This window comes from Poromitra crassiceps (assembly GCF_964638095.1).
Source record: "Poromitra crassiceps genome assembly, chromosome: 9".
In the NCBI taxonomy this organism is placed as follows: domain Eukaryota; kingdom Metazoa; phylum Chordata; class Actinopteri; order Beryciformes; family Melamphaidae; genus Poromitra; species Poromitra crassiceps.
The window spans coordinates 23,327,279-23,355,251 of record NC_139630.1 but is presented as its reverse complement, the minus strand read 5'-3'; the positions used below and the strand labels follow the sequence as shown (position 1 = coordinate 23,355,251).

The 27,973-nt window shown below is 44.7% G+C and overlaps 2 protein-coding genes across 6 annotated transcripts in view; both read right to left on the bottom strand.

Moving 5' to 3' along the window:
- The window catches only part of LOC310782079 (serine/threonine-protein kinase PAK 6-like), a 217,573-nt gene that overhangs the window by 26,841 nt on the left and 162,759 nt on the right, over positions 1 to 27,973 (bottom strand). The window contains exons 1-2 of one of the 4 annotated variants that reach the window (XM_083642747.1): positions 5,642 to 5,704; positions 5,349 to 5,476 (exon numbers count right to left, since the gene is read on the bottom strand). The exons of 1 other annotated variant lie outside the window; for it this stretch is intronic. The gene's annotated coding sequence lies outside the window, so the exon portion shown is untranslated. Of the gene's footprint in view, positions 1 to 5,348; positions 5,555 to 5,641; positions 5,705 to 27,973 lie in introns of those variants that run through there. 2 more of the 4 variants (XM_083642749.1, XM_083642748.1) reach the window with 2 other exon arrangements.
- bub1ba (BUB1 mitotic checkpoint serine/threonine kinase Ba) overlaps positions 13,088 to 27,973 on the bottom strand; it is a 40,990-nt gene continuing 26,104 nt past the window's right edge. For both annotated transcript variants that reach the window (XM_083643800.1, XM_083643801.1), the window contains exons 16-21: positions 27,617 to 27,711; positions 25,363 to 25,512; positions 23,783 to 23,922; positions 20,511 to 20,661; positions 20,040 to 20,155; positions 13,088 to 13,309 (exon numbers count right to left, since the gene is read on the bottom strand). In XM_083643800.1, coding sequence (XP_083499926.1) covers positions 13,192 to 13,309; positions 20,040 to 20,155; positions 20,511 to 20,661; positions 23,783 to 23,922; positions 25,363 to 25,512; positions 27,617 to 27,711 — 770 coding nt within the window. In that variant the 3' untranslated portion in view covers positions 13,088 to 13,191. The remainder of the gene's footprint in view (positions 13,310 to 20,039; positions 20,156 to 20,510; positions 20,662 to 23,782; positions 23,923 to 25,362; positions 25,513 to 27,616; positions 27,712 to 27,973) is intronic.

Sequence of the window (27,973 nt, the reverse complement as noted above, 5' to 3'; positions counted from 1 at the left end):
TCGCAATTTTGTTGTATGCTGTGTATATAAAGCAATTTGAACTGCAGTCCATGTCTGAAATAAATAATGTTTAATAGAAGAAGTTCTTGTTTAACATGACCACGATTAGTTAGGTTATTCCACAACAGTGTTTCTCAACCACTGGGTCGTGGCCCACTGGTGGGCTCAGAGTGCCATCTAGTGGGCCGCAGAGGACCTCTCACATCGAGATGGTGGACAGCTCCAGTTAAGAGGCTTCTTAAGAGCCTTCTTTAGCGATGTGTTAAGAAGGCTGTTAAGAAGGCATTTGGGAAACACTTCTTTGGAGCCTTCTTAACTCCTTAAGGAGCTTCTTAACTCCTTAAGAAGCTTCTTAACTCCTTAAGAAGCTTCTTTGTTGGGAAACTCAGCCATTAACTAATGTAATATTGTTTCACTTGCCTCCCTGAAAGTGTTTGGAGGCCCCCTGGGGGACGGCCCGCCTCCCACTTTGAAAACCTCTGAGCTAACGCACAGTTCTACAGTGTTCTTCCATCACGCACAGTCAGAGTCAGCAGGAAACTGGAAGCTGCGGTGACTTCAGCTTGTTGTGACGTTGATCCAGGGAGCCCACGCTTGTCTCTGGGTTGGAGTTGCATGTGGAGAGGTTGGATATGGAAATGTGTTGTCAGTGAGGCTGGGCGTGACGAACATACCTGAGGACTCAAACGTGCGCGCTCTGCATGACCAGACAGCTCCTCTCCGCTGGCCTCGGCTGACTCACATCACTTTACATGTAGCAGCAACAACCACACGCAACAGGCACACAGCAGCACTCTGTGTGTTGCTGTCATTCTGCTCCAGTACAGAGGTGTAGTCCACATCCACGTTTCTCAAACGGGCGTACGCATACCCCTAGGGCAGCCATTCCCAACCACTGGTGGGCCACGAAGGTATTGCAAGTGGGCCGCCCCAAATCATTTGCAATACGCATTTGCAATACGCATTTGCATTACGATTTTCATGTAAAAAAGTTATTATTATTATTATTATGTATGAGAATGCATTTATCCATTGTTGAATGATACCGTTATTTGATTTGTAATCAATTAGTTAATTCTCCTATTTCTGTGTGGCGCTGATGCAGGTGCTGACTCATTTGATCGTTCAAATAAAAAGTGCTCTTAGAATGCATTATTTGGCCTAAATATTTTTTTTTGATTTTCGATTGGGCCATGAGTCAGAAAGGTTTGGGAACCGCTGCCCTAGGGGTACGTGGGGGTACTACAGGGGGTACTTGAGAGAAAGTGGAAAATGGAAAAAAATAAATAAGAATGAATCGTGGAAATATTACAGGTTTTCACAGGCTATTTGCATAAAGCATAAGTACCATTGAACTATCACTGAATAGGGACAAATATTTTCCTGTTGTGTTTAATGATAACGCATCGCGTCGCTGTCGGGCAATTTTTCACGAGGAAGAAAAAACATTCACATTTTAACATAGTGTAATAGTAATAATCACATTTATAAGCAGTAATATAACATCTTTCGCTGGTCCAAAGTGCCCGAAACGTTTCCCGCCGACAGCGACGGAAAAACTTTGTATAAACCTGCTGATCTGTAAAGTGTTAAATTTTATAGAAAGCAATAGTTATTTGTTGTTATGCTGTTGTTTGTAACTCACTGACATCAAAACTGGACATATATATATATATATGTATTTATGTATTTATTTATGAAGGGCGGTTCGTTCAAGAGGGGTCCAGTTTATACGAGGGATCAGGTTGTTTGTAAAGAAACGGCTTCTGGGGGCAAATCCCGTTCATTGTAAACAGCAGTTCAATGTGAAACCATGCCCTCTTGCTCCTTCATACTTTAACCTAGAGACTCTCCATTTAAACGTTGAACGAGTCAACACTTTGAGGACTCTATCACCTGAATTCAGCTTTCATTTATCTTTCATACTCTTTGTGAAATCGCATTTATGGGTTTTTTCCAGCCTTTATAAAGGTGGACAGTTCACACAACTTTAACACTACATACATATATTATACATCAGACCCTTGAGCTACTTCTGCTCTCACTCACAAAGTCAAAATATAAGCGATGTGATGTCTAGTTTTTGAGATATTAACGTTTGTTTGAAATTGTCATACTAGTTAACTGCCGCATTGCCACCCGGAAGTGCTTTTTGTTGTCGTTGTGATGTCACACTGATTCGGTCTATAGTGTTTCTTGCCATGATGTTCAGGTACCATTTCTGGTCTGAACAGCAATGATTATTATGTATTTCAAGGAACATTGACTCATTTCTTGTTCTACTTCTATCATCTGAGTGCTACTCAGTTTCTCACTGCTCTCAACTCACTTTTCTTCTTTTCTGAGGCCCCCCCAAAATTACAAAAAAAAACTGGCCAATGTAACTTCCACCCTTCCTCTTGCTCAGGATGACACTCACTGTGAATGAAGGCAGACTGTAATAAAACTGCTTGCACTTTAATCAAAACAAACACATATTTATCATAAGAAAGTACAGCTATACAGTATACTCTACGAATATACATACATGACAGCTGTCTACATAAAATACACAACATGCAGCGCAAGACAAGTGATTGACATTTAACTCAGACTTTACGTGGACTTTCTGACAAGTATTAAAGATCTTAACGTTAGTTGAGTGGAACTCAACAGTCACATGACATCTTATTATATATATATATATATATATATATATATATATATATATATATATATAGATAAATATAGATAAATATAAATATATAGATAATATATTTCCTTCCAGTGTCACCATTACAAGGTGCTTGTTCCCTGACGCAATTTTCAAAACAGGTTCTGGCATGGGTACTTTGACTGGAAGGGTGGAAGGTTTCATGACCGCCAGAAGACCAATAACGCCATTGTTCTCCCTGAGAGTAAGTACACTGTCCTGTCATCTGTGAGTGCAGCTGTGTGGTTCCCTGAGAGTAAGTACACTGTCCCGTCATCTACGAGTGCAGCTGTGTGGTTCCCTGACAAGTGCAGCTGTGTGGTTCCCTGAGAGTACACTGTCCCGTCATCTACAAGTGCAACTGTGTGGTTCCCTGAGAGTACACTGTCCTGTCATCTGTGAGTGCAGATGTGTGGTTCCCTGAGAGTACACTGTCCCGTCATCTACGACTGCAGCTGTGTGGTTCCCTGAGAGTACACTGTCCCGTCATCTACGACTGCAGCTGTGTGGTTCCCTGAGAGTACACTGTCCCGTCATCCATGAGTGCAGCTGTGTGGTTGTCCCTGAGAGTACACTGTCCCGTCATCCATGAGTGCAGTTGTGTGCTTGTCCCCAGCAGACACCTGAACCACCTTCGACTCCAGCGCCGCCTTCGCTGGAACCATCTCGGCGCCCTCCCCTGATGTGTCCCGGTCAAATGTGGAGACACTGCCAGTGTCACTGAGGCAGACTAGACGGTGTGCGTGCCTCCAGCTATCACTCGCACAGGCCCTACTGGATCCATGATGTCCTCTCCTAGACCCAGCTGTCCAACATCAGCCTGGCCCAGCACAAGAACCTGACCCACCTCCTTCCCATGACTCCTGTAGGACACTTTCAGTTTCTTTGGCTCTTTATCATCTTCCACTTTACTCTCAGACTTCCTCTTGCTTTGGGGCTTTTTAAAAGTCATGACAGCAAAAGACTGAAAAGTGGAGAAGTTTGTAGTTAACCCAAGTGAGCGTGTGGTTATTCCCGGTCAGGACACTTTCAGACACCACAGCCGTCCAATTTACATCATGAATGATTATGTCACTATGTCTATGACACCATCAGTGACATAATCAATGATGTCATCAATCACTGATGATGTCTCTTACCCACAATTGTGATGTCATCAGTGAGTGACATCAATGATGACATCACAATTACTCGAGTGACATCACTGATGACATCATCATCCTACTTATAGCCTCACATCCTAGGTACAAGGGCAACAACTCAAGCCCTCAACAGCCCAAGTTTGACAGGTTTAAAGATGTTTTCGATATCTTCAATCTATGGCAGATGTTCAGCTGTGTAACACTGCGGATGACATCACTGATGACATCATCACTGAACTTTCTAGCCTCAGCCAGGAAGGATGACATCACTGAATTTGAGATGGGAATGGACAGCCTTTACCTTGTCTTCGTGTTTTCCTGCACCGAGAGCTCTAGAGTTTATTCCGGACACTTCCGTGTCAGAATGATGTCAGAATGCTGCGCTCCACTGTGTCGCCCCAATATACATTATGATTACTGCCTTAATGGTGAAGGGAAAAGGGGTACCCAGTGCAGTGACGCCCACGAGTCCTGACCAACCGTCAGTTTTAGACGAGACGGGAGAGAGAGAACAGGTTGTCACTTCCTACATCACCAACATTACAAGTCAGGCTTGGTTTAGTGAGTAAAACTAAGCTCAGACTAAACTGAGACTAAGCTCAGAGCTCACACTGCGCCGCTACAAGACAGGGCAGCAAACAGTTCAACACAGAACAACGCAACAACTGCAACCTCAGAGCAACACAGCAATGTGAGGAGCAACTCAACCTCAGAGCAACACAGCAATGTGAGGGGCAACTCAACAACCTCAGAGCAACACAGCAATGTGAGGAGCAACTCAACCTCAGAGCAACACAGCAATGTGAGGGGCAACTCAACCTCAGAGCAACACAGCAATGTGAGGGGCAACTCAACCTCAGAGCAACACAGCAATGTGAGGGGCAACAACCTCAGAGCAACACAGCAATGTGAGGGGCAACTCAAGTGACAGCAGGAAGACGGCGAGCAGGGAAGTTGTTTCTGTCCCAGTTAGCCGCTTTGTTACAGACACCAACTCAACTCCATTCACACAGATCACCTTACCTATTGTATGACAGGTTATCATCTCTCTCTCTCTCTCTCTCTCTCTCTCTCTCTCTCACACACACACAGAGGCACACACACACACACACACACACACACACACACACACACACACACTTGACCTCCATGCGCAATTTCAGCCCTCTGCCCCTGCCATCCTGCATTTCAAGTTTGCCCCCCTCTTAGTCAATTCACACACACACACACACACACACACACACACACACACACACACACGGTGTTGAACTTTTTGTGGACGAACCAACCAACAGTTGACAGTGACTTATAGAGCTGCTGGTCGCAGCTAAATATTGTGCATCCCTACTTAGAACACTGTAATGTATTATAGACAGACATCATAGCAAGTGTTAGGAACCATTTCCTGGATGTGACATAGAACCTTGTTTGGCAAGAGTGTGCATGTAGGCAAATGGACAGCAGTCACTTTTCCCACACACACACGCACTCAAAACACACACACACACACTCACCTCTGTGCAGTCCGTCAGGTGAGCTCTGCTGTTATCTCCACATGGCCGACCGACTCCTCTCTCTCTCTCTCTCACAGACACACACTCTCTCTCTCCCTCCCCCGCCTCGCTCGCCCGTCTCACCTGGTCTGAAGAATGGATGAGAAGAGAGGACGGTTAATTTGACTGAATGGCTGTTTCTTATCTCGCTCTCTCTTACACACTCACTCTCTCTCCCTCTCCCTCTCACACACACACACACACACACACACACACACACTCTCTCTCTCCCGCCTCGGTCGTCCCTATCTCACCTTGCTTCAGGAAGTTTGAAATGTTTCTTCAAAGAAGAGAGCTCTCCCTCTGTCTGCTCTCCCTCTGAGACTCTCTCTCTGCTCTCCCCTCTATCTCTCTCCCTCTGTCTCTCTCTCTCCCCCTCTCTCTGTCTCTCTATCTCTCTCTCCCTCTCTTTCTGCAGGCAGCAGCTTGTCTTCGCCTCGGGCAGAGGAATGGCAGAAGCAGCTGCTGACTGACTGATTTATCTTGACTTTATTTGATCTCATTCTAGTTCACTATATTGTATTCTCTTCTTTTTCTTCTTATATTTTGTTCAATTTAGTTGAGATTATTTTATGTAATTTTATTTTGTTTCTATGTAATTTTATTTAGTTTTGTGCATTTCATTTCATCAAATTGTATTGCTATTGCCAACAAGTTATGTGGGCCAGATAGACCGACACACAGATAGACAGACGGATAATAAAAAAAAAGGTAAAGAAAACAGAATAAAAAAACACAGCAGGGGAAAGTGAATTTGGAGGACTACATTACCCAGAGTTCCTGTGTGGTGAGGTCAGTGAATTAAATGTCTGTCGTGGAATTTCCAGGTTGCTGGGGAAGATGGCAATTTAGCAGATTTATTTTAAGGTTTCATTTATTTTCATGATTTAATTACATTTCCCCTTTCTCTCAAGTATCTCGAAAGGCCACATCAGCATTATGGTTGCCCTCAAAGGGCCGGTTGTAAATGTAACACAATATAAATATACCAAGCCTACTTGTTCATCACATTTCACAATTGCTCATGATTAGAATATAGTTTTTTTTGTAATAACTTAATAATAACTAGCTCTGAAAGCAGATTTCTAAGGAAAGTAATGGCAAACAGACAACTAGTAGCTTACAACTATTACACAATTTAACAATACTATTGCAGTGCAGTGCTAGCCCGTTAATATAACATATTAACATCATTATGATTGGTTGGCCTGCGTGGTTATCTTCTGAGATGTTGTGCCAGCAGCATTTCTCGAGCTGTGGTGTGAGAAGTGACCTTGACTGTTTCAATCTCAGTGCTTCCTGCGCTCTCCTCTTTCTCTGCTACCATCATTTTAAGAAGTAGGCATTGGCTGAGTTTCCCAACAAAGAAGCTTCTTAAGAGTTAAGAAGCTTCTTAAGGAGTTAAGAAGCTTCTTAAGGAGTTAAGAAGGCTCCAAAGAAGTGTTTCCCAAACGCCTTCTTAACAGAAGAGAAAAATAAAAAAAATAGAAGGCTCTTAAGAAGCATCTTAACTGGAGCGGCTCACTAGATGGCACTCTGAGCCCAGCAGTGGGCCACGACTCAGTGGTTGAGAAACACTGTTGTAGAATAACCTAATCATGGTCATGTTAAACTTTATTAAACATTATTTATTTCAGACATGGATTGCAGTTCAAATTGCTTTATATACACAGCATACAACAAAACAGAGAAACACTACAGAATTTAAGCGACCTTGGGTTCTGTGAAAGGTGCTATATAAATCCACAACATTATAAAAGGAATCCATTCTGATTAGAGGAATATAGCCTACGGTAAAACATTTAAAACACAAGTAACCATACATACAGGGGAGATTTTCAAGTGTTTCCTAATTTTAAACACTAAAGGGTACATGAAAGAAAGGAAAAAGGGAAAAACACAAGAGGAACAGTGGACACAAGTATCTCCTTTTGCCTGACGCGGCTGGATCTGCCAGTGTTTCGTCATTAAGAAGGTGTTAAGAATGCCCCAGACCCTTCTTACAAAACCTTCTTAACGAAAGATCATCTTAGCGCTAAGAAGCTTTTGGGAAACGCAGCCTTCTTAACGGAAGATAATTGGAAGATAATTTTAGGCTAAGAAGCAATCAGGAAACACGTTGGCTTCGTTGGCTTCTTATGGGAGCCTTAAGAAGGGTCAAAGAAGCTTCTTAGCGCTAAGAAGCTTTTGGGAAACGCATGCCTTCGTAAAGAAGCAATTGGGAAACACGTTTGCTTCTTAAGGGGGCCTTAAGAAGGGTTAAATTAGCTTCTTAGCGCAAAGAAGCTTTTGGGAAACCCAGCCATTGTCTGTCTAAACAGTGATAACAGCTGTGCTCAGACTTGCCAGTACATTGACCATCCACAAAACACTCATGGAGTTTCACAGCAAAACCCTGTTGCAGAATTCTCCTAAAAGAAGTGGTATATATATGTGTGTGTACATATATATATATACATACACATACACATGTGTGTGTGTGTGTGTGTGTGTGTGTGTGTGTGTGTGTGTGTGTGTACAGTATGTGTGTGTGTGTGTGTGTATATATATAATGCCATGAAATGCTCTGTAAAGTTAAATAAACGTATTTCAAACATCAAAAAATGTAAATAATTTGTTTGAACTAAATGGGTAAAATACCATGCCTTTATTTGAGGGAATCACACTGCTCTGAATATGGGTAATTGAGAGTGGCTGTTAATTATCATGAAATAATTAAAAACAAACTCATGAGAAAAATTAGCATTCAGCGTGATAAGACTACCTAAGATGACACCATCTTTGGGGAAAATATATTAATAAAATATAAAATATAATTATTTGATGTGGTAGTAGCCTACTTATTTTGACTCGTGTGTCCATCCGTTAACATTGAGGGGGCGGGGCCAGGGGCAATGGAGATGTTTTGACTTTTGAGTAGTTGTCATGGTGTGAATCATTTAGACCAGGGGTGCCCAAATTCTTTCCCATGAAGGGCCAAAACTCAATCTGGGTGGAGGGCCGAGGGCCAAAAATAAACGTTGTGGAATTACATTAAAATGTATTGTGTTTTATAGAAAATTAACATTCTAAATCTAAAATAACATTTCAATATAATAATCTACTTTTTATCCGTTTGGTAATTGTAATAATTTACAATCGGTTATATATATTTAAAAAAACATCTGCATTTGTGGAGAGCTTAAACATTTAATCAGTTAAAAACAGTTGTATTTTCCACCTTTGTAATCAAGAGAGAAATTTGACTTAATTCACAATTTGAAAAATCCTCAAGGTACAGGGGCGGAGCGACCCTATCAACTTGGCCCGCGGGCCCCAAATTGGTCAGCACTGATTTATACAGTCGATGGTTTGTTTGAAACAACAAAAAAGGGGGTGAAGGAGAAGAAGACAGAAGCAGACTGGGAAGCTCCGAGTGAGGCTTCCCCAGACAGACAGACTGACAGGTTAGAAACTGGACTTACCACAGTCTCTACAGGGGGGCGGAGTCAGTTTCCTCTGCTCACACGTTTCACCAGTAGCTGAGTCACAACCCAGGAACCATTCCTCCCAGTAAACAATCTCTCCATGTCTCTCTCTTATTTGACTGGTAAAGAAGCTCTGCTCCTCTGTATCTACGGAAGAGGATTAGGGCCACATGTGACAAATGTATTTGAGTTTTGGGTTTAAACTCATAATTCTGACTTCAGAGAGTAGTCTGAATTCTATTGAGCCCCCTGGGGAAAATAAATTATGTAATCCATACCCAGGGATTCACAGGTTTTTAGGAGTGTTCCACATATAACGAAAATTAAAGGTGATTCTATGGCATTTTTCATTATTATTAATGGCATACCCATGCGCTGTTTTGAATGTAAATGTTGCGGTTGGCGATGTGCATCCCTGTATGTACCAGTGGAGGCGCCACAGTCATTGTCATTGTTTTCGTTCTTGTTATTTAGTTCTGTTTACTGTATTACTTTTCTATGTATTGTAAAGCGTCTTTGAGTTCCCCTGAAAAGCGCTATATAAAACTTATGTATTATTATTATTATTATTGTGCAGCCTCACGAGTTCGGCCATTAGTCCAATAGTCGGCCCGGATTACCTAATTCAAAAATGTGCCTCCGTCAGGTCACCCGCAGGGGTGCTCTCTACACTTCCTGTCACCTGCAGGGTGCTCTTTACACTTCCTGTCACCTGCAGGGTGCTCTTTACACTTCCTGTCACCTGCAGGGGTGCTCTTCACACTTCCTGTCACCTGCAGGGTGCTCTTTACACTTCCTGTCACCTGCAGGGGTGCTCTCTACACTTCCTGTCACCTGCAGGGGTGCTCTTTACACTTCCTGTCACCTGCAGGGTGCTCTTTACACTTCCTGTCACCTGCAGGGTGCTCTTTACACTTCCTGTCAGCTGCAGGGGTGCTCTCTACACTTCCTGTCACCTGCAGGGGTGCTCTTTACACTTCCTGTCACCTGCAGGGTGCTCTTTACACTTCCTGTCACCTGCAGGGTGCTCTCTACACTTCCTGTCACCTGCAGGGTGCTCTCTACACTTCCTGTCACCTGCAGGGGTGCTCTCTACACTTCCTGTCACCTGCAGGGGTGCTCTTTACACTTCCTGTCACCTGCAGGGTGCTCTTTACACTTCCTGTCACCTGCAGGTGCTCTCTACACTTCCTGTCACCTGCAGGGTGCTCTCTACACTTCCTGTCACCTGCAGGGTGCTCTCTACACTTCCTGTCACCTGCAGGGTGCTCTTTACACTTCCTGTCACCTGCAGGGTGCTCTTTACACTTCCTGTCACCTGCAGGGTGCTCTTTACACTTCCTGTTACCTGCAGGGGTGCTCTTTACACTTCCTGTCACCTGCAGGGTGCTCTCTACACTTCCTGTCACCTGCAGGGTGCTCTCTACACTTCCTGTCACCTGCAGGGTGCTCTTTACACTTCCTGTCACCTGCAGGGTGCTCTTTACACTTCCTGTCACCTGCAGGGGTGCTCTTTACACTTCCTGTCACCTGCAGGGGTGCTCTTTACACTTCCTGTCACCTGCAGGGTGCTCTTTACACTTCCTGTCACCTGCAGGGTGCTCTTTACACTTCCTGTCACCTGCAGGGTGCTCTTTACACTTCCTGTCACCTGCAGGGTGCTCTCTACACTTCCTGTCACCCGCAGGGGTGCTCTTTACACTTCCTGTCACCTGCAGGGGTGCTCTCTACACTTCCTGTCACCTGCAGGGTGCTCTTTACACTTCCTGTCACCTGCAGGGTGCTCTCTACACTTCCTGTCACCCGCAGGGGTGCTCTTTACACTTCCTGTCACCTGCAGGGGTGCTCTTTACACTTCCTGTCACCTGCAGGGTGCTCTTTACACTTCCTGTCACCTGCAGGGGTGCTCTCTACACTTCCTGTCACCCACAGGGGTGCTCTTTACACTTCCTGTCACCTGCAGGGGTGCTCTTTACACTTCCTGTCACCTGCAGGGGTGCTCTTTACACTTCCTGTCACCTGCAGGGGTGCTCTTTACACTTCCTGTCACCTGCAGGGGTGCTCTCTACACTTCCTGTCACCCGCAGGGGTGCTCTTTACACTTCCTGTCACCTGCAGGGTGCTCTTTACACTTCCTGTCACCTGCAGGGTGCTCTTTACACTTCCTGTCACCTGCAGGGGTGCTCTTTACACTTCCTGTCACCTGCAGGGTGCTCTTTACACTTCCTGTCACCTGCAGGGTGCTCTTTACACTTCCTGTCACCTGCAGGGGTGCTCTCTACACTTCCTGTCACCTGCAGGGGTGCTCTCTACACTTCCTGTCCATGCGCGTAGCCACGGGTGCGCTAGGGTGTGCAAATGCCACCCAGACAGGCCGCTGGCGCACCCAAAAAAATGGGGTAAAAAAAGTGTTTTGTTTTGTCTGCAAAACACATGTCAACGCTGTCATGCGCACTGTGTCCAACTGTCCGCTGCCCTATGTGCCCCGGAGCATCATGCCATGGGAAACTAGTTGTCGTCCACGTAAAGTAAACAAATGCACGCAAGCACAGCAGCAGCAGCGCCAAATCAAGAAGACATGAAACAAAGCTCGCTTTTAAGCTTTTTCGGCAAAGGCAAGAAACGACGAGGAAGAAGATGACTCGTCGGCACCCTCCCCCTCAACAAGTGCGGATTGTAGTGCACCCGGTCCCGCACCGGTATTGGTGGTGTACAGTGGAGAACAGACAGACGATGATGAAGAAGATGATGCAGCCGAAACAATGACGTTAACAGCGGGGAATGCAGCCAACAACACACCGGAGGTTTGTGCAGAGCCAGAGGACACTAACGCTATGGTTTGGTGGCGGCCTTGCGGCCGCCACCAAATGGTCCGCCCCCCGGCACACCCTGGCTTTCTGTGGCACACCCAATGAGCCAAGTCTGGCTACGCTACTGTTCCTGTCACCTGCAGGGGTGCTCTTTACACTTCCTGAAAGATTCAGAGTGATCACCTGTAGAATGGGATAGCTGTGGCCGAACACAATTTCTGCTCACTAATACCGCTTTCAGACAGACACGGTTCTGGTTCTGGCGTCTCAGAACCTTGGTGCTTTCTGGCGAACCAGCCCGTGCTCACACCAGTTTAAGCGGAACCAAAGTGGGAGGACATTATTCGGTAGTCCTTCTTCAGTTTTTTAAGTTTATTAATTATTTGGTCTGGCGTTCGAGTGAACCCATGCCTTGGCCATCTCTTCCGCAAGTTCGGCAACCACTGCAAATTATTTTTCTCCATGTTGTCATTGCCTTCTCCTTCCTGCTCGTTTTCACAGCCTAGAATGAGACACGCCCACTGATGATGTCACGGTTCCCAAGGAAAAAACAACTATTTTTTGGTTCCGCTGAGAACCAACTTTTCAGGTTCCGAACCAATTATTTTTTTGGTCTGAACGTGCCGGCCGGTTCAAATTTGGGTTCGGGAACCGGAACTGGCACGGAGCCCTGCCGGTGTGAAAGCCTATCAGAGACCTTACATTGTTGTTATAGCATTATGACATCGAATATTAACCTGGGTCCTCATTTATTAGATTTGACAATTAAATTGAAATTGGCCTAACACTGTATTTCTGCGCATTCAACTTTTGCACTTTTATTTTGGAGGCTCCACGCCCAAACTGCAAGTCTTTGTTTTCTGCTTATTCTGGCGAGTGCAACACATCTTGAAACGGACACATCTATTTATGTAGAAGTGGAGTATAAATTAGCCATTATTGCAGCTCTGACAACACCATGGCTGCTTCACTTCCAGCAGCCCTTCACCTGCAAGCCCTGTAGCATCCTCTGCTGGTCACACTCTATAAAACTTCACACCATCTCAAATAGAGTACCAAAGGCACGGCCTCTTTCGCGTTCAGCGTACGAACCAGGGGATTTCATCCGCCTTCATTTTTCCATAGACATTTTGTAAAATGCTCATAAAGTGTTTTACTTGGTCAAACCAAGCAAATCGGCTATATTAAGAATCAGGAGAGACTATATATCACATTTTTCACTCACACCAAAAATAAAACTCATTAAAAAGACAATTCAACTATGCAATTTCAATACTGACCCCAATATGCTGAAATATTCCAAAAGAAAAGGCAGAAATAACACATTTATACTGCAAACTGCATAGTTTTTATTTGAACCGAACAACAGACAAACTGACAAAAAAAAGGTTTGACTTAGAAACAAACAGGAGACAGACAGTGAACGGGGAAAAGTGAATGAACATTGACAAGTGAACAGTGAACGGGGAAAAGTGAGTGAAGAGAGGGAAAATCAGGAGCGGAGTGGCGGAACGGCGCGGAGCGGCTTCAGACAGGGAAGTGGGCCATCAGCTCCAGCAGGTCGGAGAGGACCCGGGCCGGAGAGCGAGAGCCGAGGTTCAGCGCCGAGCGGAAAAACTTCCTCCACAGAGACGTCGGGAAGCCGCTGCACAGGACCACAAGGAGAGAGGGGTCAGTGTCAACCAGCAAGAAGGTCACAGGTTCAAATCCCTCAGGATCAGGTGTGGAAGATGAGTGATGTACTGTATGTACATCTAAGATAAACCAGGTTAAAGCTGTAAAGTAACCCAGGTCACCCAGTATTTTAGCATCGTTTTAGTATTTCAGCATTGTATAATAGTTTGTAGTTTCTAGTTGTATCATTCTTTGTACCTGTGCTTATTCCTTGTTGTTCTGTATTGTCTGTCCAAGACCAAGGACCACAATGGAAACAAGTCTATGACTTTATTGTGTTTTTTTATCCTTGATGGTGTTTCCGAGATGCATGTCCTCTGTTCCATGTGTTTTTGTTACCAAACATCAAATAAAATCAATCAATCAATCAATCAGGTTTAAAGGAGAATGTCTCTATTTTTCAACCTGATGATGTATTTTTTTATGTTGCTAATCAAAGAAGAACTTTTTGAAATTGATGCAGTAGAGCGCGAGATCCAGCCACGCAACGGGCTGGAGCCAGAGGTTGCCGGGGCACTGTGCACGTACGCCCTATAAAGAGCTTTTTTTTTGTTGCCACGCACTGGCTCATATCGTTCTTATAGGATACAGAGAAAAAAGGAAGCGCTTCTATTTACCTTCAACTGCCTGCTTCAATGGCTCTGGGACTGTGTCAGCCTGAGAGTCTTGCGAGAATCTCGCGAGAGTTGCGTTGCTGCAGGAAAAGTCAGCTGTAGCGGGGCAGCCATGTTTAGCTTGGAGTAATGTAACAGAAAGCGTAGCTAAAAGATTTTGGAAGTTATGTCTGAATATTTCGCTGATTTCGAGAATATGGACGAGGCATTTCAGGGCTCGACATTAAGGCTTGTCCGGGACAAGTGGATTTTTCTGTAGGACAATTGGAAGAGAAATTGAGTTGCCCCACCGGACAAGTTAAAAGTCCACACAGACTTTACTTGGGTGGGCCGCCCGGGTATATTAACGGCTACCAAAGTATATTTATCATTTTTTATTCTGCTTTATTCACCTTATGTTCATACGCAGGGGTGGGCCAAATTCTTCCGGGTTGTGTTAACACTTCCGGTGGTCACGGCGCGAAATACAAAAGAACGTCAGAAGAAGAAAGTTGTTTTTAGAGCAGGAATGCGTTGAACATCGCCCGCAGCTGCGGTCTGAGTGATACAAATCAAGTCGAAGAGGAAAAAGATGAGATCAACAAAAGAAAACAAACTGGGCAGTTAACAGCAACACACAGAGATGTCCTTGTACAAAACATACCTGGACTCCAACATAGAAAGCTTCAGATGGTTTTCAGTCTCCTCCGAGCGCAGCGCGAGCCACTTAAGTCTATAAGACCCGCAGACGTTAACGTAATTCCCTTGAATGCGAGAATTAACGAGCCAGTTACATGGCATTGCATTCTTAGACATTGCCGTTTGCTTTATTTTGTATGTTTATACAATTGGCTAAATTATTAGTTAACACATTGACTGCCAGCCCTTTTTTCAATGCTGTAGGTAGGTTCTGCCAGTTTTTTTTTTTGAGGATTCTGGCTCATTTTACAAGAGCCGAGGATTCTTTTCTGCTAAGATTTTGTGAACACACAATATCTCAAAACAACTAATAGAATGTGTGCTTTCTCTGTCTAAAAGAGTTAGTTTGTAGAGTTAGTAGTTATGTAAGCATTAGCAGTTGAATACAGCATGGTTTCAGCGTCAGAAAAATTATTCAGAGATAAACGGCTTTTTGTGAAATTCGATAGAACAGTCACTTTAACCATTCATTTTTGGCATCAGTAAGACCTAAACAATAGTTTTGAACAGTAATTTCCTCCATAACAGCAGGAAACTCCCCTCTGCTTCCAACTCCTCCCTCCGTGGGCGTTCCTCTTGGCTGCAGCCAGCGGCCGTGTCACAAGCTTGTCACCAGTGTCACTGCTTTGCAGCTGCTGTGCGGCTGTGCCTGTCTGAGCGGCCGCTCTTTGAGGAAGTCTGGTTGGACTCGCTTGCTTCTTGGAGTTTTGGTTGAGAGCTTTGATCAAGCTTTTGCGATTCTGGTCATATTTATGCTGCGTGTTTCAAAGTGTGTTCCATCCGTGATCTATTATGCAAATTTGCAATCCCGCACTGCCAGCAATCAGCGCGAAAACGAAAGCGTTTTCGCCAATCCATTTTCATGAGAATGGCTTCGTCACACTGCTTTTTGCTTGCCTTCCTCCTTCCTTGTCGCCACTTAGTGGGTCGGTGGAATGGGTTGTACACGTTGTACACGTCCAATACTTATATAAGAGATGTAAAAGGGTTAGATGCACATCCCACCGTCAAAAAAAAAAAAACGATTTTTTTTGACGTGTTAACACATTGAGTGCCAGCCGTTTTTTCAATCCTGTAGGTAAGTTGTGCCAGGGTTTTTTTTGAGGATTCTGGCTCATTTTACAAGAGCCGAGGATTATTTTCTGTTAAGACTTCGTGAACACCAATCATCTAAAAAGAACTAATAGAATGTGTGCTTTCTCTGTCTAAAAGAGTTAGTTTGCAGAGTTAGTAGTTATGTAGATATTAGCCGTTGAGTACAGCATGGTTTCAGAGATTTTCAGAGAGTTTGGAGATAAATGGATTTTTAGAACCACCTCACGTGCCTGTGATTATGGGTGCCCTTGGGCAAGTCTGTATACTGTATTGTGTGTGTGTGTGTGTGTGTGTGTGTGTGTGTGTGTGTGTGTGTTCGCGCGTTGCTCCGCGGCTCTGAGAGGAAGAGATCTCTGTCCGTTCTTTGCCCCCACAGCGTGTCTGTCTCCCACTCTGTGCTCTCTCTCTCTCTCTCTCTCTCTCTCTCTCCTCTCTCTCTCTCTCGGGACTAGAGAGAGAGAGAGAGAGAGAGAGAGAGTGTGTGTGTGTCTCCAAACTCCTCCCTCCGTCTGTGCTGCGGAGGGAGGAGGCTCCGCGGCCGCTCTCGGCAGTCTGGACTGTAAAAACTGGCTCGTTCGGGCTGAGAGCTTTGAAGAAGCTTTTGCGATTCTGGTCTTATTTATGCGCAAAGGTACTCGAGTGTGTGTGTGTGCGCGCGTGTGTGTGTGTGTGTGTGTGTGTGTGTGTGTGAAATCGAAAGAGTTTTCGCCCAGCTATTTCCTTAAAAATTAGACTGGCTTTCCAGCGGACCCGTGGCTGTGGCTTTCTCTGTCTGGAGAGAACTGTCGCCACTTAGTGGTCGGTAAAATAGATTATACACATTCTCTTCCTCCAATATTGATATAGAAGACGTAAAAGGGGTTGATTGATGTCCCACCGTCAAAAAAAAAAAATGTTTATGTAAGACGAGATATCTCGTCTTTGGCACTCAACGGGTGGATTATGTAAGACGAGATATCTCGTCCATGGCACTCAAGGTGTTAACACGTCGTTGGCAGTCAACAGCTGGATTCTGAAAACGTGTTAACACGTCGTTGGCAGTGAACGTGTTAATTCAGAGTTAGATGATATTGGAGCAGCCGGCGTTTTTTATCTTTTTTTTTGTTTAGACGGAAGTCGTGACACAACCACACAACCAGGTCAAATGGGCGTGGCTACATAAGGTGAACAGCATGGTCCGGGTGAATGCTCGTTTCTGATTGGCCAGCAGGTGTGCGTAACACACGTGTCCGGCTCAAGTCTAATCATCCGCTGCCCAACCTGCACAGCTGTTTAATCAAACAGCACAGCACAATTTTAAAGCCGAACTGAACCTGTTCGTCACGTGCATAATGAGTCCGTTTCAGACTGAAAACATAAGTTTGTCTAAGATGACAGGTTGAGAGGCGGGTCATAGTATCATGTCGATGATTTTATTTGACAATTCTGGGGACTGGATTGGGCTTTGGCCAATCCTGGCGTGTTCCGCCTCCAAATCGTGTGGGATTGAGTGTGTTGTGGCGCTCCCCTCGGGAAGAGCCTTTTGACGGGAGGAGTGGAGCTCAGCGAGCCGCAGGCAGCCAGCTGCCTTCGTGTTGCCGAGCGGAGAGTGCAGCTCGTCGGCCTGGAATCTCCGAAGTGCGACCCCTGACAACCAAGCTCTCGGATGCGTGCGCCATTATCGCTGCTGTAAATACGATATCCCTGGAATGCGCGTTTTAACGAGCCAGTTACATTTCTTTGCATTCTTAGAGATTATAGTTTTTGTTTTTTGTTCATGTTTCTAACAATTGGCCAAGTTAGTAGTTAGTTTATGGGATAGGAATTCTGCCAGATGACAGGCACTAGGCGCCATTTTCTACTTGATTTGGAAGAGAAAATTATCCTGAAATGAAGATTTGATTGACAGCTGCATGTCGTGATATGATTGGTTGAAATGGGGTAGAAATTTGATAGTACTAGGTGACGTCAGCAAACTGTACATTACTGTTATCAATGAAATCTTGAAAAATGAACTTTTGATGTGAAAAAGTGTGAAAAACGAAAGAAATTAGATTGTTGTGATTTTTTTGGCATACATTATTAAATAGGTGCACTGCATACCCAGGTATTTGAACTACCGTAAATTCCGGACTATAAGCCGCACCTTTTTTCCCGTTTTTTGGCCTTTTTTGGCCCCTGCGGCTTATATAACGGTGCGGCTTATCTATGGATTTTTTCCAAAAAAAAAAAAAAAAAAAAAAAAAAAATCTCTCTTTTTTAGCACTCTTTCTAACTATAAATCCACTTCTGTTTTAATTTCCTCTCTTGCCCTCTTTTCACCACACTGTATGACACTGTATGACACTGTATGACACTGTGTGCACTGTAAAAAAGAAACACAGGTGTTATGTTGTTTTGTTGAAATGTTAATAAATGGGAGCTTCCTCAAACAGCCATCTCTTTCCCGACAATCCCCTCTGTGCATGAACCCTTACATATGGTAATTAAACATTAAAACACAATAAAAAAAAAAAAAAAAAAACATTAAAACACCCGCGGCTTATAGTCCGGTGCGGCTTATATAAGAAAAAAATTGTCAACTTTGCAGGTGCGGCTTATACACCGGTGCGGCTTATAGTCCGGAATTTACGGTAAAAGAAAATAAAAGTCATTTTTGGGTTCAGCTCGACTTTAATGCACTTAGCGGAGGCAACCACCTCGGAAGGTTCTTCCCCTCCACGTCGTGCATTAAAATCAATTGAACTTGAAAATTTATCAGAAGAACTGAGTGACTTGTGAAAAGTGTTTGATAAGTGAATTTACATTTTCAAGACCGACGACGAAGCAAATACCGTAAATTCCGGACTATAAGCCGCACCGGTGTATAAGCCGCACCTGCAAAGTTGACTATTTTTTTCTTATATAAGCCGCACCGGACTATAAGCCGCGGGTGTTTTAATGTTTTTTTTTTTTTTTTTTTTTTTTTTTTTTGTGTTTTAATGTTTAATTACCATATGTAATGCTCCCATTTATTAACATTTCAACAAAACAACATAACACAACACCACCTGTGTTGTTATTTACAGTGCACACAGTGTCATACAGTGTCATACAGTGTCATACAGTGTCATACAGTGTGGTGAAAAGAGGGCAAGAGAGGAAATTAAAACAGAAGTGGATTTATAGTTAGAAAGAGTGCTAAAAAAGAGAGATTTTTTTTTTTTTTTTTTTTTTTTTTTGAAAAAATCCATAGATAAGCCGCACCGTTATATAAGCCGCAGGGGGCAAAAAAGGCCAAAAAACGGGAAAAAAGGTGCGGCTTATAGTCCGGAATTTACGGTAATGTCTTCAACTGTTTCGACTGTCGGAGAAAAAACAAATTCGAAAAAGCGTTTGAATTCGATGGCCGCCCGTATTTCTTTGAGCCGGAGTGACGTTCTACGTATGCAAAGTGAAGAGCGGTGCATGGAGAGACAGGGGCGGGGCATGGAGAGACAGGGGCGGGGCATGGAGAGACAGGGGCGGGGCATGGAGAGACAGGGGCGGGGCATGGAGAGACAGGCACACAGAAGGGGTGAACACGCTGCTGCAAGGTAATAAGCATTCATTTTCTCTCGCTCTCTTTGTCAATCATCTCAGCTTGTGTCCGTTGCTAAAATAAGCTGGTTTAGTGGACATACGTGCAGGCTGACGAGGCAGGAGGGGCGATCTTGGTCAATACTGCACCAATAAATAAATAAATGTCTGCTCACATGAGTTAGTTCTACTGTACATAAACAATGTGAAAATGGGGTCCAAGTTGAAAAATACAGAAATTCTCCTTTAGGCTGTAAAGTAAAACAGGTTTGGCGGCATTCACACAGGGCGCACGGAGCATTTTCTGTGTTCTTTGTTTCGTTTCCCCCTGCAGTCGCGTGCAGTACAGTTTAGTTTGTTTCGTTTCCCCCTGCAGTCGCGTGCAGTACAGTTTAGGACACAATGATCCCATGGACGGGAGCCAGCTGGTTTCGTCAGTTTGATGTTATTGACTGTGAACATGAAAGTCTTTGCCAATTCTGGCAGCAGCGGAGGTTGAAGATCCCTCTGGGAGGAGAATAGGTAGGAGGAGTGAAAGACGAGCAGCGCGCTTTTCCTCCAAATGTTGAACTTTTTTCATCTTAAAATGCCCAGAGCGCTCCTCCAAAAACAAAAGACGCCACCAGCGCTTAAACGCCAGGTGCGTTTCCTTGAAAGAGGAGCGCGTTTAGCGCATCCTTACATAGAGAATGAATTGCAGAAAGACGCTGGCAGCTCAAATAAGCGTGTTGCGTGTGAACGCCGCCTTAAGCTACAGTATAAAGTAAGTGTCAGTACCAGGGAGAGTCTTGGTTGAAGCCCTCTGCGGTCCAGCCGGCAGAGTCTCTCACCGGCTTCATGGCGGTCTGGGTCAGGAGGAAGTGGACGGTCTCAGCCACGCCCACCAGGTCCAGCTGACAGGACGATACAGGAAACAGGATGTAAGTGAGCAGTTTAGCGACAGCACAACATGAAACACCAGGGCTGCATTTGAATGATCTTTCCTGCTTAGGAAGGTTCCTGAGTGAAATGGCCCGGAAGTCTCTAACTGGCCAACCGAATAACAGCTGTTTGAATGAAAGCTGCTTCAATCAGTCCCTCCAGGAGTTCAGAGGGTTTTATAGTGATTGTTGAATCAAAAATGCTTGATTTTGCAGCGGATTTTCTCAAAAAGTGCAATGCAATTTGCAACGTTTTGTGATTTTTTTTTTGCAGTAAAATTGTGGGAACTGGCAAATATTACTAGTTGAGGAATGGTGTGTGTGGTACCATCTGTGGAAGTGCGTTGGGCTCCAGCAGGCCCAGGCTGATGTGTCTCTGGGCGGCCGGGAGCTGCTGCACTGATGTCACTTCCTGTTGGAGGTCCAGGTCCACGGAGCAGGACCAGTCCACCGGAACCAGACCACTCAGAACGAAGTCACTAGGAGAGAGGTGGCGCTTAGTTTGCAATACTCAATCCTGATTGGCTGTTAATTCTGACGAAACAGAGAAGACGTATCATTACAATGTCACAGTAATGATGCAGATGGGCAGTGGCGGCAGCCTTTACCTTGTCGTCATGTTTTCCTGCATCGAGAGCTCTGCACTTTATTCCAGGCACTTCCGTGTCAGAATGACACGGAAGTGAACAGATGTTGCTCGAGGGCAGCTCTTCCAACTACACGTGCTTACTTAATTGTTTTATTTAGGTTGTTTATTTATTTTTTCTGTATGCGCACATTGTTATTAGTCTATAAATCACTTAATGGCCTAGGCCCAAAATACATAGCTGAATTGCTCCCACGCTACGAACCGTCTAGAACTCTTAGGTCAACAGGGTCCAGCTTATTAACTGTCCCTAGGATCAAATCAAATCATGGGAAGGCTGCATTTACCCACTATGCTTCTGCTAGCTGGAACAAATTGCCTGAAGACCTCCGATCTGCCCCAACCTTACTTACTTTTAAAAATAGACTAAAGACTTTTATGTTTACCATCGCTTTTAACTACTGACAGCTACTATGCAAACCCAATGAGTCCTCTATAAGTTTTTAGCTCTTTCTGCAACTGCTACAAGTTTTGTTGTGATGCTTTTAAATGTCAATTTTATTCTCTTCTTTTCTTTTCCTGTCAACCATTTTATGTGAAGCACTTTGAATTGCCTCTGTGTATGAAATGTGCTATACAAATAAACTTGACTTGACTTGACATCCACAGAGATAAATGAAGCGACCAACAAGTAATAATCGTAGTTTATATCTATTGTCCGAACTGAATGATTTGGTGCAAAGAAGGCAGCTGAATTTGCAGTTTTAGTTGGCGTGGTGGGCGTTGGAGCCATTTCAATTCCTAGGCTCGCCCGGCCTGCAGCTCGTCCAGCTGGCCCTGCAGCTTGCATACGCACCCTGCAGCTCGACCGCTGTGCGGGCTCACATGCTCTTATGACATCACTGATGATCACTAATAATGTGACAACTCCGCATCACTGATGACATCACAATTGCTCTTACGACATCACTAATGATGTCACAATGCCACGGCCGAGCCGACCGCTGTGCAGGCTCACTAAATAAGGAAGATAATAGTATTTTCTTCATATTAGAACTGCATGTGCATATTTATATATAATAACAATGCTAGGTGGAAAACTAGCATATGGCCGGTGTGGTAAAGCATGCACATATCATGTTTCTCATAGGATGATTGCAGAATGGGATGTTATCTGGAGGGGAAAATGTAGCCTAAAAAAAGGAAGTTTAACATTACTTGGCTTGTGTTAAATTAACTTACCGTTCGTCAATGATAAACGTCATGCAGCTCTTTATTTTCTGTGGAGCAGTGCTGTAGTGGTCACTGGTCAAAAAAGTGGATAAACTAATTTCTGAGGCAGTTTTCTCACATCGTGCTGTTATCTAAAAAAAAAAGTGGATAAATAAACTTCAGTCGCCCATATAGGCTACGAGACTATGAGGCTAGAACAACTGAAACTGAATCATATATCCCTAATATAATTGTATTCTTATCAGCATCATTGTTTATTTTGTGGTTTTCTGGCACGTTGGACTTACCCTGCTAGCCGGGCACAAGGAGCAGACAGAAAGAAAATGCTGGAAGAAGGCTGGTCCGCCCGCAATATGCAATTAAGCAGATTGAAAACAACGTTAGCTCAGCAGCTGGAGCTAGCTTGATAGCTACCAGCAAACAAGTTAACACGCTGGTCCGCCCGCAATATGCAATGAATTAAGCAGATTGAAAACAACATTAGCTCAGCTGTGGGACGCCAGCGCTGCCTTGGCGCACAAGTGCACAACTTTCTCTAACGGCTCGTGCACACCTACAATGGCAAAATCGCTTTTCCGCTGTGTGGCAGCGTTTTGTGGGCGTGGAAACCAGCTTCCAGCTTGGAGCTGTAGAAACGTTTTCAGGTAGATGTACACAGAAGGGTGGGAGGAGGAAATGTGTAGGAAGAGCTGTCATTGGGTAGCTTAATGAAAGGTCCCGCCCTAGTCCCGCCCTTCGAGCGAGACAAGCCGCCTCTAGAAACACTGGGCGGTTCCTGCGGCAGGGGGGCGCGAGATTGAAATGGACCAATCAGGCGCGGAAATAGAGCAAGACAGCCTATCAAGATGCAGCGTCAAAGAGGCTTTCACAGGAGGCATGCCGCCGAGCGTTTCATGGTGTGCACGAGCCGTAACGCTCCCAACTTTCTCTATACACCCTCCATCTCTCTATACACGCTCCGTCTCTCTATACACGCTCTGTCATCATTGGAAACAACTGGAAAACTGAAGAAGCTGGCGCTGTGGAAAAGAAGCTCAGTGGACACACTCAGTGGACACTCTCAGTGGACACACTCAGTGGACACACGGCCATTAATGCACTAGTCTAGTGGCAGTGGCATGCACTTACCGTGGCAACAACTTGAAAGCGGAGTACAGCGCCGTACAGCGGTGACCAGTGGGACCACACCAGGTCGGTCACGCAAATTGTATGGACGAGTGGAGATGACAGGCTGCCGTGGCACATGCGCACACACCGGCCAAAAACTGGTCAGAAGCAGACAGCTAGCGCGAGACCAGGGATTTCCCACAGGTCCATGAGCAGCGAGCTGCGCGATCACTGGACAGGCCACCTGTCAATCACACCTCAAAGCCTAGTCTGCTTTATGGTCTATTTGACTCTAAATGGGACCGTACTTAACGAAATGAACATCAGGCTGTATTGAATAAAACTAGAGATTGAGAACATCAACTCATTAGGAACGTGTTTACTGAGGTCATAAATCAAGTGAGAAGTAGGGTAATTTTCCCATTGACTTCTATACAATCAAGCGTCTTTTGCAGTCAGTGGAGTCACCCCCTGCTGGCCATTAGAAAGAATGCAGGTTTAAGGCACTTCCACATTGGCTTTGCGTTCACTTTTCTGAACCGAAGGTTGGTTTCATGAAACTCTAAATAAAGGACCAAGGACTGTAACAGTCTCTCACACACACACGCTCAGTACCCGTGTGTGCAGAGTGTGTGTGTGTGTGTGTGTGCGCGCAGTGTGTGTGTGTGTAGTACCTTTGTGCACACAGCAGTGTGTGTGGTGTCAGCGCTCCGTGCAGCAGACCACAATCGTGCAGCGCTCTGACCAGCTGCAGCAGAGACACCACAGAAGAAGCGACCATACAGACTGGAGGAGACACACACTCCAACAGCTCCTATACACACACACACAGTTTGATTGGGGACACGCCCACAAGAACACACTCCAACAGCTCCTAGGCAAGGCTATTTATATTTGATATAGCACACTTCATACAGAGGCAATTCAAAGTCCCTACACACACACACACACACACACACACACACACACACACACAGAGAAGCAGCTTTAACCACATACACATGGCCCCCATAAAATGACTAAAATGTTGAATCCTAGAAATGTTTCTCTCAAAATGAGCGGCGCGTCGCCCTCTACTGGCTGCAGTAGGACCTGCAGTGACAGCCAGACCGGTGTTCTATCAATCTGCTACCTATTGAGATGTCACTCACACACACACACACACACACACACACAGATTATGGATGACCTGTCATATATAAATATGGACGACCTGCCTGAGGAACCGGGACCAGTCTGGTCAACGTAAAGTTGTCAGTCATACGGGGGGAATTATCCGATGAACTGATCTTTGTAGCTCTGGTGTGATTAGCTAATGTTTCCGTAGCATTTTGAATAACGTTATGATTTAATTCCAAGCAACAAATGTTGGTTTACCAGATGAAATCTAACAAGTGAAGCTTCATGTAAGCTACGTAGTGTTTACTGGGCAGCCCAGCGCTGCCTCTGGTGCAAGCCTGCCTGGTCTCTTCTGTATATCCTTATTCCTTACAACAGCTACGAGGAGAGGAAGCTTGTGAACAACAGCCCCACAGTCAAAGCACTTCTCTGAGCTGACATGAACCATATCCATACCAAAACTGATGCTGAACCCCAAATACAACCTCTAGTCTCTCATATATGCAGTTAATGCTCCAAAGGCAAACAGCTAGCTGATGGTTGTCATGGTTGCGTGCTAACTTGTGTGTGCCCCATGTTATACCCGGGAGTTATGTAATGTTATGAAACACATCTCCTGGCATAGGCATCAAATTGTAGCACAAACTGTAGTAAAGTAACGTTAAGTGTATGTTAGATTAAGCTACATCTCCGACCATCCTACGCCACTTGCTATTCCTAAACACAAGTACGCAGGGCTGACTGCTCCGCCTCCTCACTGCATCACCAAAGTAGGAGCGCTTGTTTTCTTGAAGCTGATGTCCCGAATGAAAATGCGGCAGAATCGGCGTCATTTAGAAATTAGATCGGCGCTTTGTATGAATCGAGATCACGATTTTATTTTGATTCATCGTGCAGCCCTAGCCTAAGGTATCCATTGGTACCAACCATGTCATGCTAGCTTGTTGAAGAAGGGGGCTAAATAATGCTAAATACATATTATTGACAAGGAAAAAAATAATTTCCAAAGCGACCCCTTGAACTCTCACCGCTCCCCTTTACAGATATGGTAGCACGGATAGCAGGATCTATCGATACAGTATCATTTTTCGACAAGGTAGCATAGACTGACAGAACACCGGCTGGTGGGACTCACGGTGAGTGTGTGTTGCGGGGGGGCGGTATAGACCGTCACACAGCCGTCCAGGAACAGGAAGCAGCTGATTAGAGCGGGCAGAGCGCCGGCATGGCGCTCCTTCAGACGACGACACACGTGGAAGTCCCAGGGCACAGCACTGCTTTCCACCTGCAACACACCCACAACCAGGCAGTAAACAAGGCAGTAAACCAGACAGTAAACCAGGCAGTAACCAGGCAGTAAACCAGACAGTGAGTAAAGCAGACAGTAAACAAGACAGTAAACCGGGCAGTAAACCAGACAGTAACCAGGCAGTAAACCAGGGAGTAACCAGGCAGTAAACCAGACAGTGAGTAAAGCAGACAGTAAACAAGACAGTAAACCAGACAGTAACCAGGCAGTAAACCAGGGAGTAACCAGGCAGTAAACCAGGGAGTAACCAGGCAGTAAACCAGACAGTGAGTAAAGCAGACAGTAAACAAGACAGTAAACCGGGCAGTAAACCAGACAGTAACCAGGCAGTAAACCAGGGAGTAACCAGGCAGTAAACCAGACAGTGAGTAAAGCAGACAGTAAACAAGACAGTAAACCAGACAGTAACCAGGCAGTAAACCAGGGAGTAACCAGGCAGTAAACCAGACAGTGAGTAAAGCAGACAGTAAACAAGACAGTAAACCGGGCAGTAAACCAGACAGTAACCAGCCAGCAAAGTTGTTTGCAGAGGCATATATCCGTGGTGCGGTCGTTCTAGTTTGTTTTTGTTCCAAGTGAAATGTTTTATGGACACTCACAACTCAGTAGGTCACTGGTTGGCTTGGTTGGTTCCAGCCTCAAAACTCGTTATATAAGAAATGTCTATGGAGAAAATAAATGGGGAACTCTCTTCCGGCGCAAGAGATGTCACTTGACTGTTCAGCTCTATTGGAGCTGTTAACATAACAATTTATTAGGTTAGTCAAGGCAGCAAGGGGTTCAAGGGTTGTTATTGTCATTTTATAAAACGGCTCTCTCAAATCAAGCAATCTGATTGGTTCACAGCCATTGTATAAATCCAATAACCCACTCAAATAACCCATGGCCATGGGTTATTGGTTGCCATGGCAACTCTCTTACTAAAAGCCTTTGGTTACCTAAAAAAAAAAATGGCGGAGACAGCTGTCAGATCCTTGTGAATCGATCTTCGCTTATAACTTTACTAATACTTCGCAGAAAATTATGTTTTGTACAAGAATAGACGCGGGCTAATGTCTTCTTTGCAAAAAAAAGGCTGTTAACCCCGCATTTAACCCCGTAACGTTAGTTGGTGTCGGGCTTTGCAGAAAGCACTCAGCTTCTCAGCAAGCGCTGAGAATGCAGCGCTGCCTCGAGCTGCCTGTCGGGCTTTCCAGAAAGCTCTCAGCTTCTCAGCAAGCGCCAGGATTGGCCAATGTCAACTTCAGTCTCCAGAACGATCCAATCAAATCACCCGCACGTTCTTGCGGTCCCGCCTTACAGTAGTGTTTCAACTGACTCTATCAGAATACCATGCCAGTCGGACTTATAGTATTATTATTATTATTATATTATCATACTTGGAAACCGTTTTATAAAGCAATATAGCACTCGAGCTGCGTGGTGTTGTGGCATATTTCCTGCTGATAAGCTGTTATCCCACGAGGCCGCAACAGCTTATCAGCGGGATATATTCGCCACAACACACTGGCTCTCATGCTATATTGCTTAAACATGCTTCCACATGAACAAAATTTGTCCTCAGGACCAGCAGCGTACAATAATAATCATATAATAAGAAAAACTTATAACCTAAAAAATAACTCTGACCTAATAATGAATAACACAAATACAAATACCGGTACATTAAATAATAACTGTAGGGATTAAAACAGTTAAACACTGATGAAGCAGCATATTAAAAACACAGCAGCATGCAGGGCAGTATGTTGAGCAGCAACACAACACAGCAGAGCAGCATATTAAGAAACTGTTCAAAACAGCAGCAGTTTGTCTCTGAGCTTTTTAATGTATTTTGGAAAACATTGGGAGACTATGGGACCTATTTAGATGATCTGTAGTGAATGGTCTTCTTCTACGTGCATTCATGACATTTCCAAGTCCACTTTTGCTAGTTACAGGATGCACAATCTGGGCCCAAAGTAAGGCGCACAGCCGCACACGGCAAAGGGCTTGTATTAAGTCCCTTCATTAATCATAGGTGTGTTTTGGGCGTAACATGAAGTCAACCAATCAGTGTCGACGCTGAGCGGCGGCTCACCTTTATAACCACGTCTTCCTGCATATCCATGCCGGTGTAGACACAAAAACTCCCTCTGTCCAACACCTTGTCGGCGACAGTGAAGACCTCGCTACCTATTGGACAAAATATTTGTTTAATAATCAATAGCAATCAGTGTAATGCATCCAGAAGTTTGAGGTTTGAGGTGTAGTACTTAAACTACAACATGAAAAATGTTTTGTCCCAGGTAGCCAACAAAAGCATTATGTTGTGATTATTATTAGGGTTACCGTATTTCCTCTAATAGTGGCCGGTAGTAAATAAGGCTGGTAATGCCCGGGGGCGTGGCTGACACCAGCAAACAAAGGCCGGCCCAAACAAAGGAAAAAACAATGG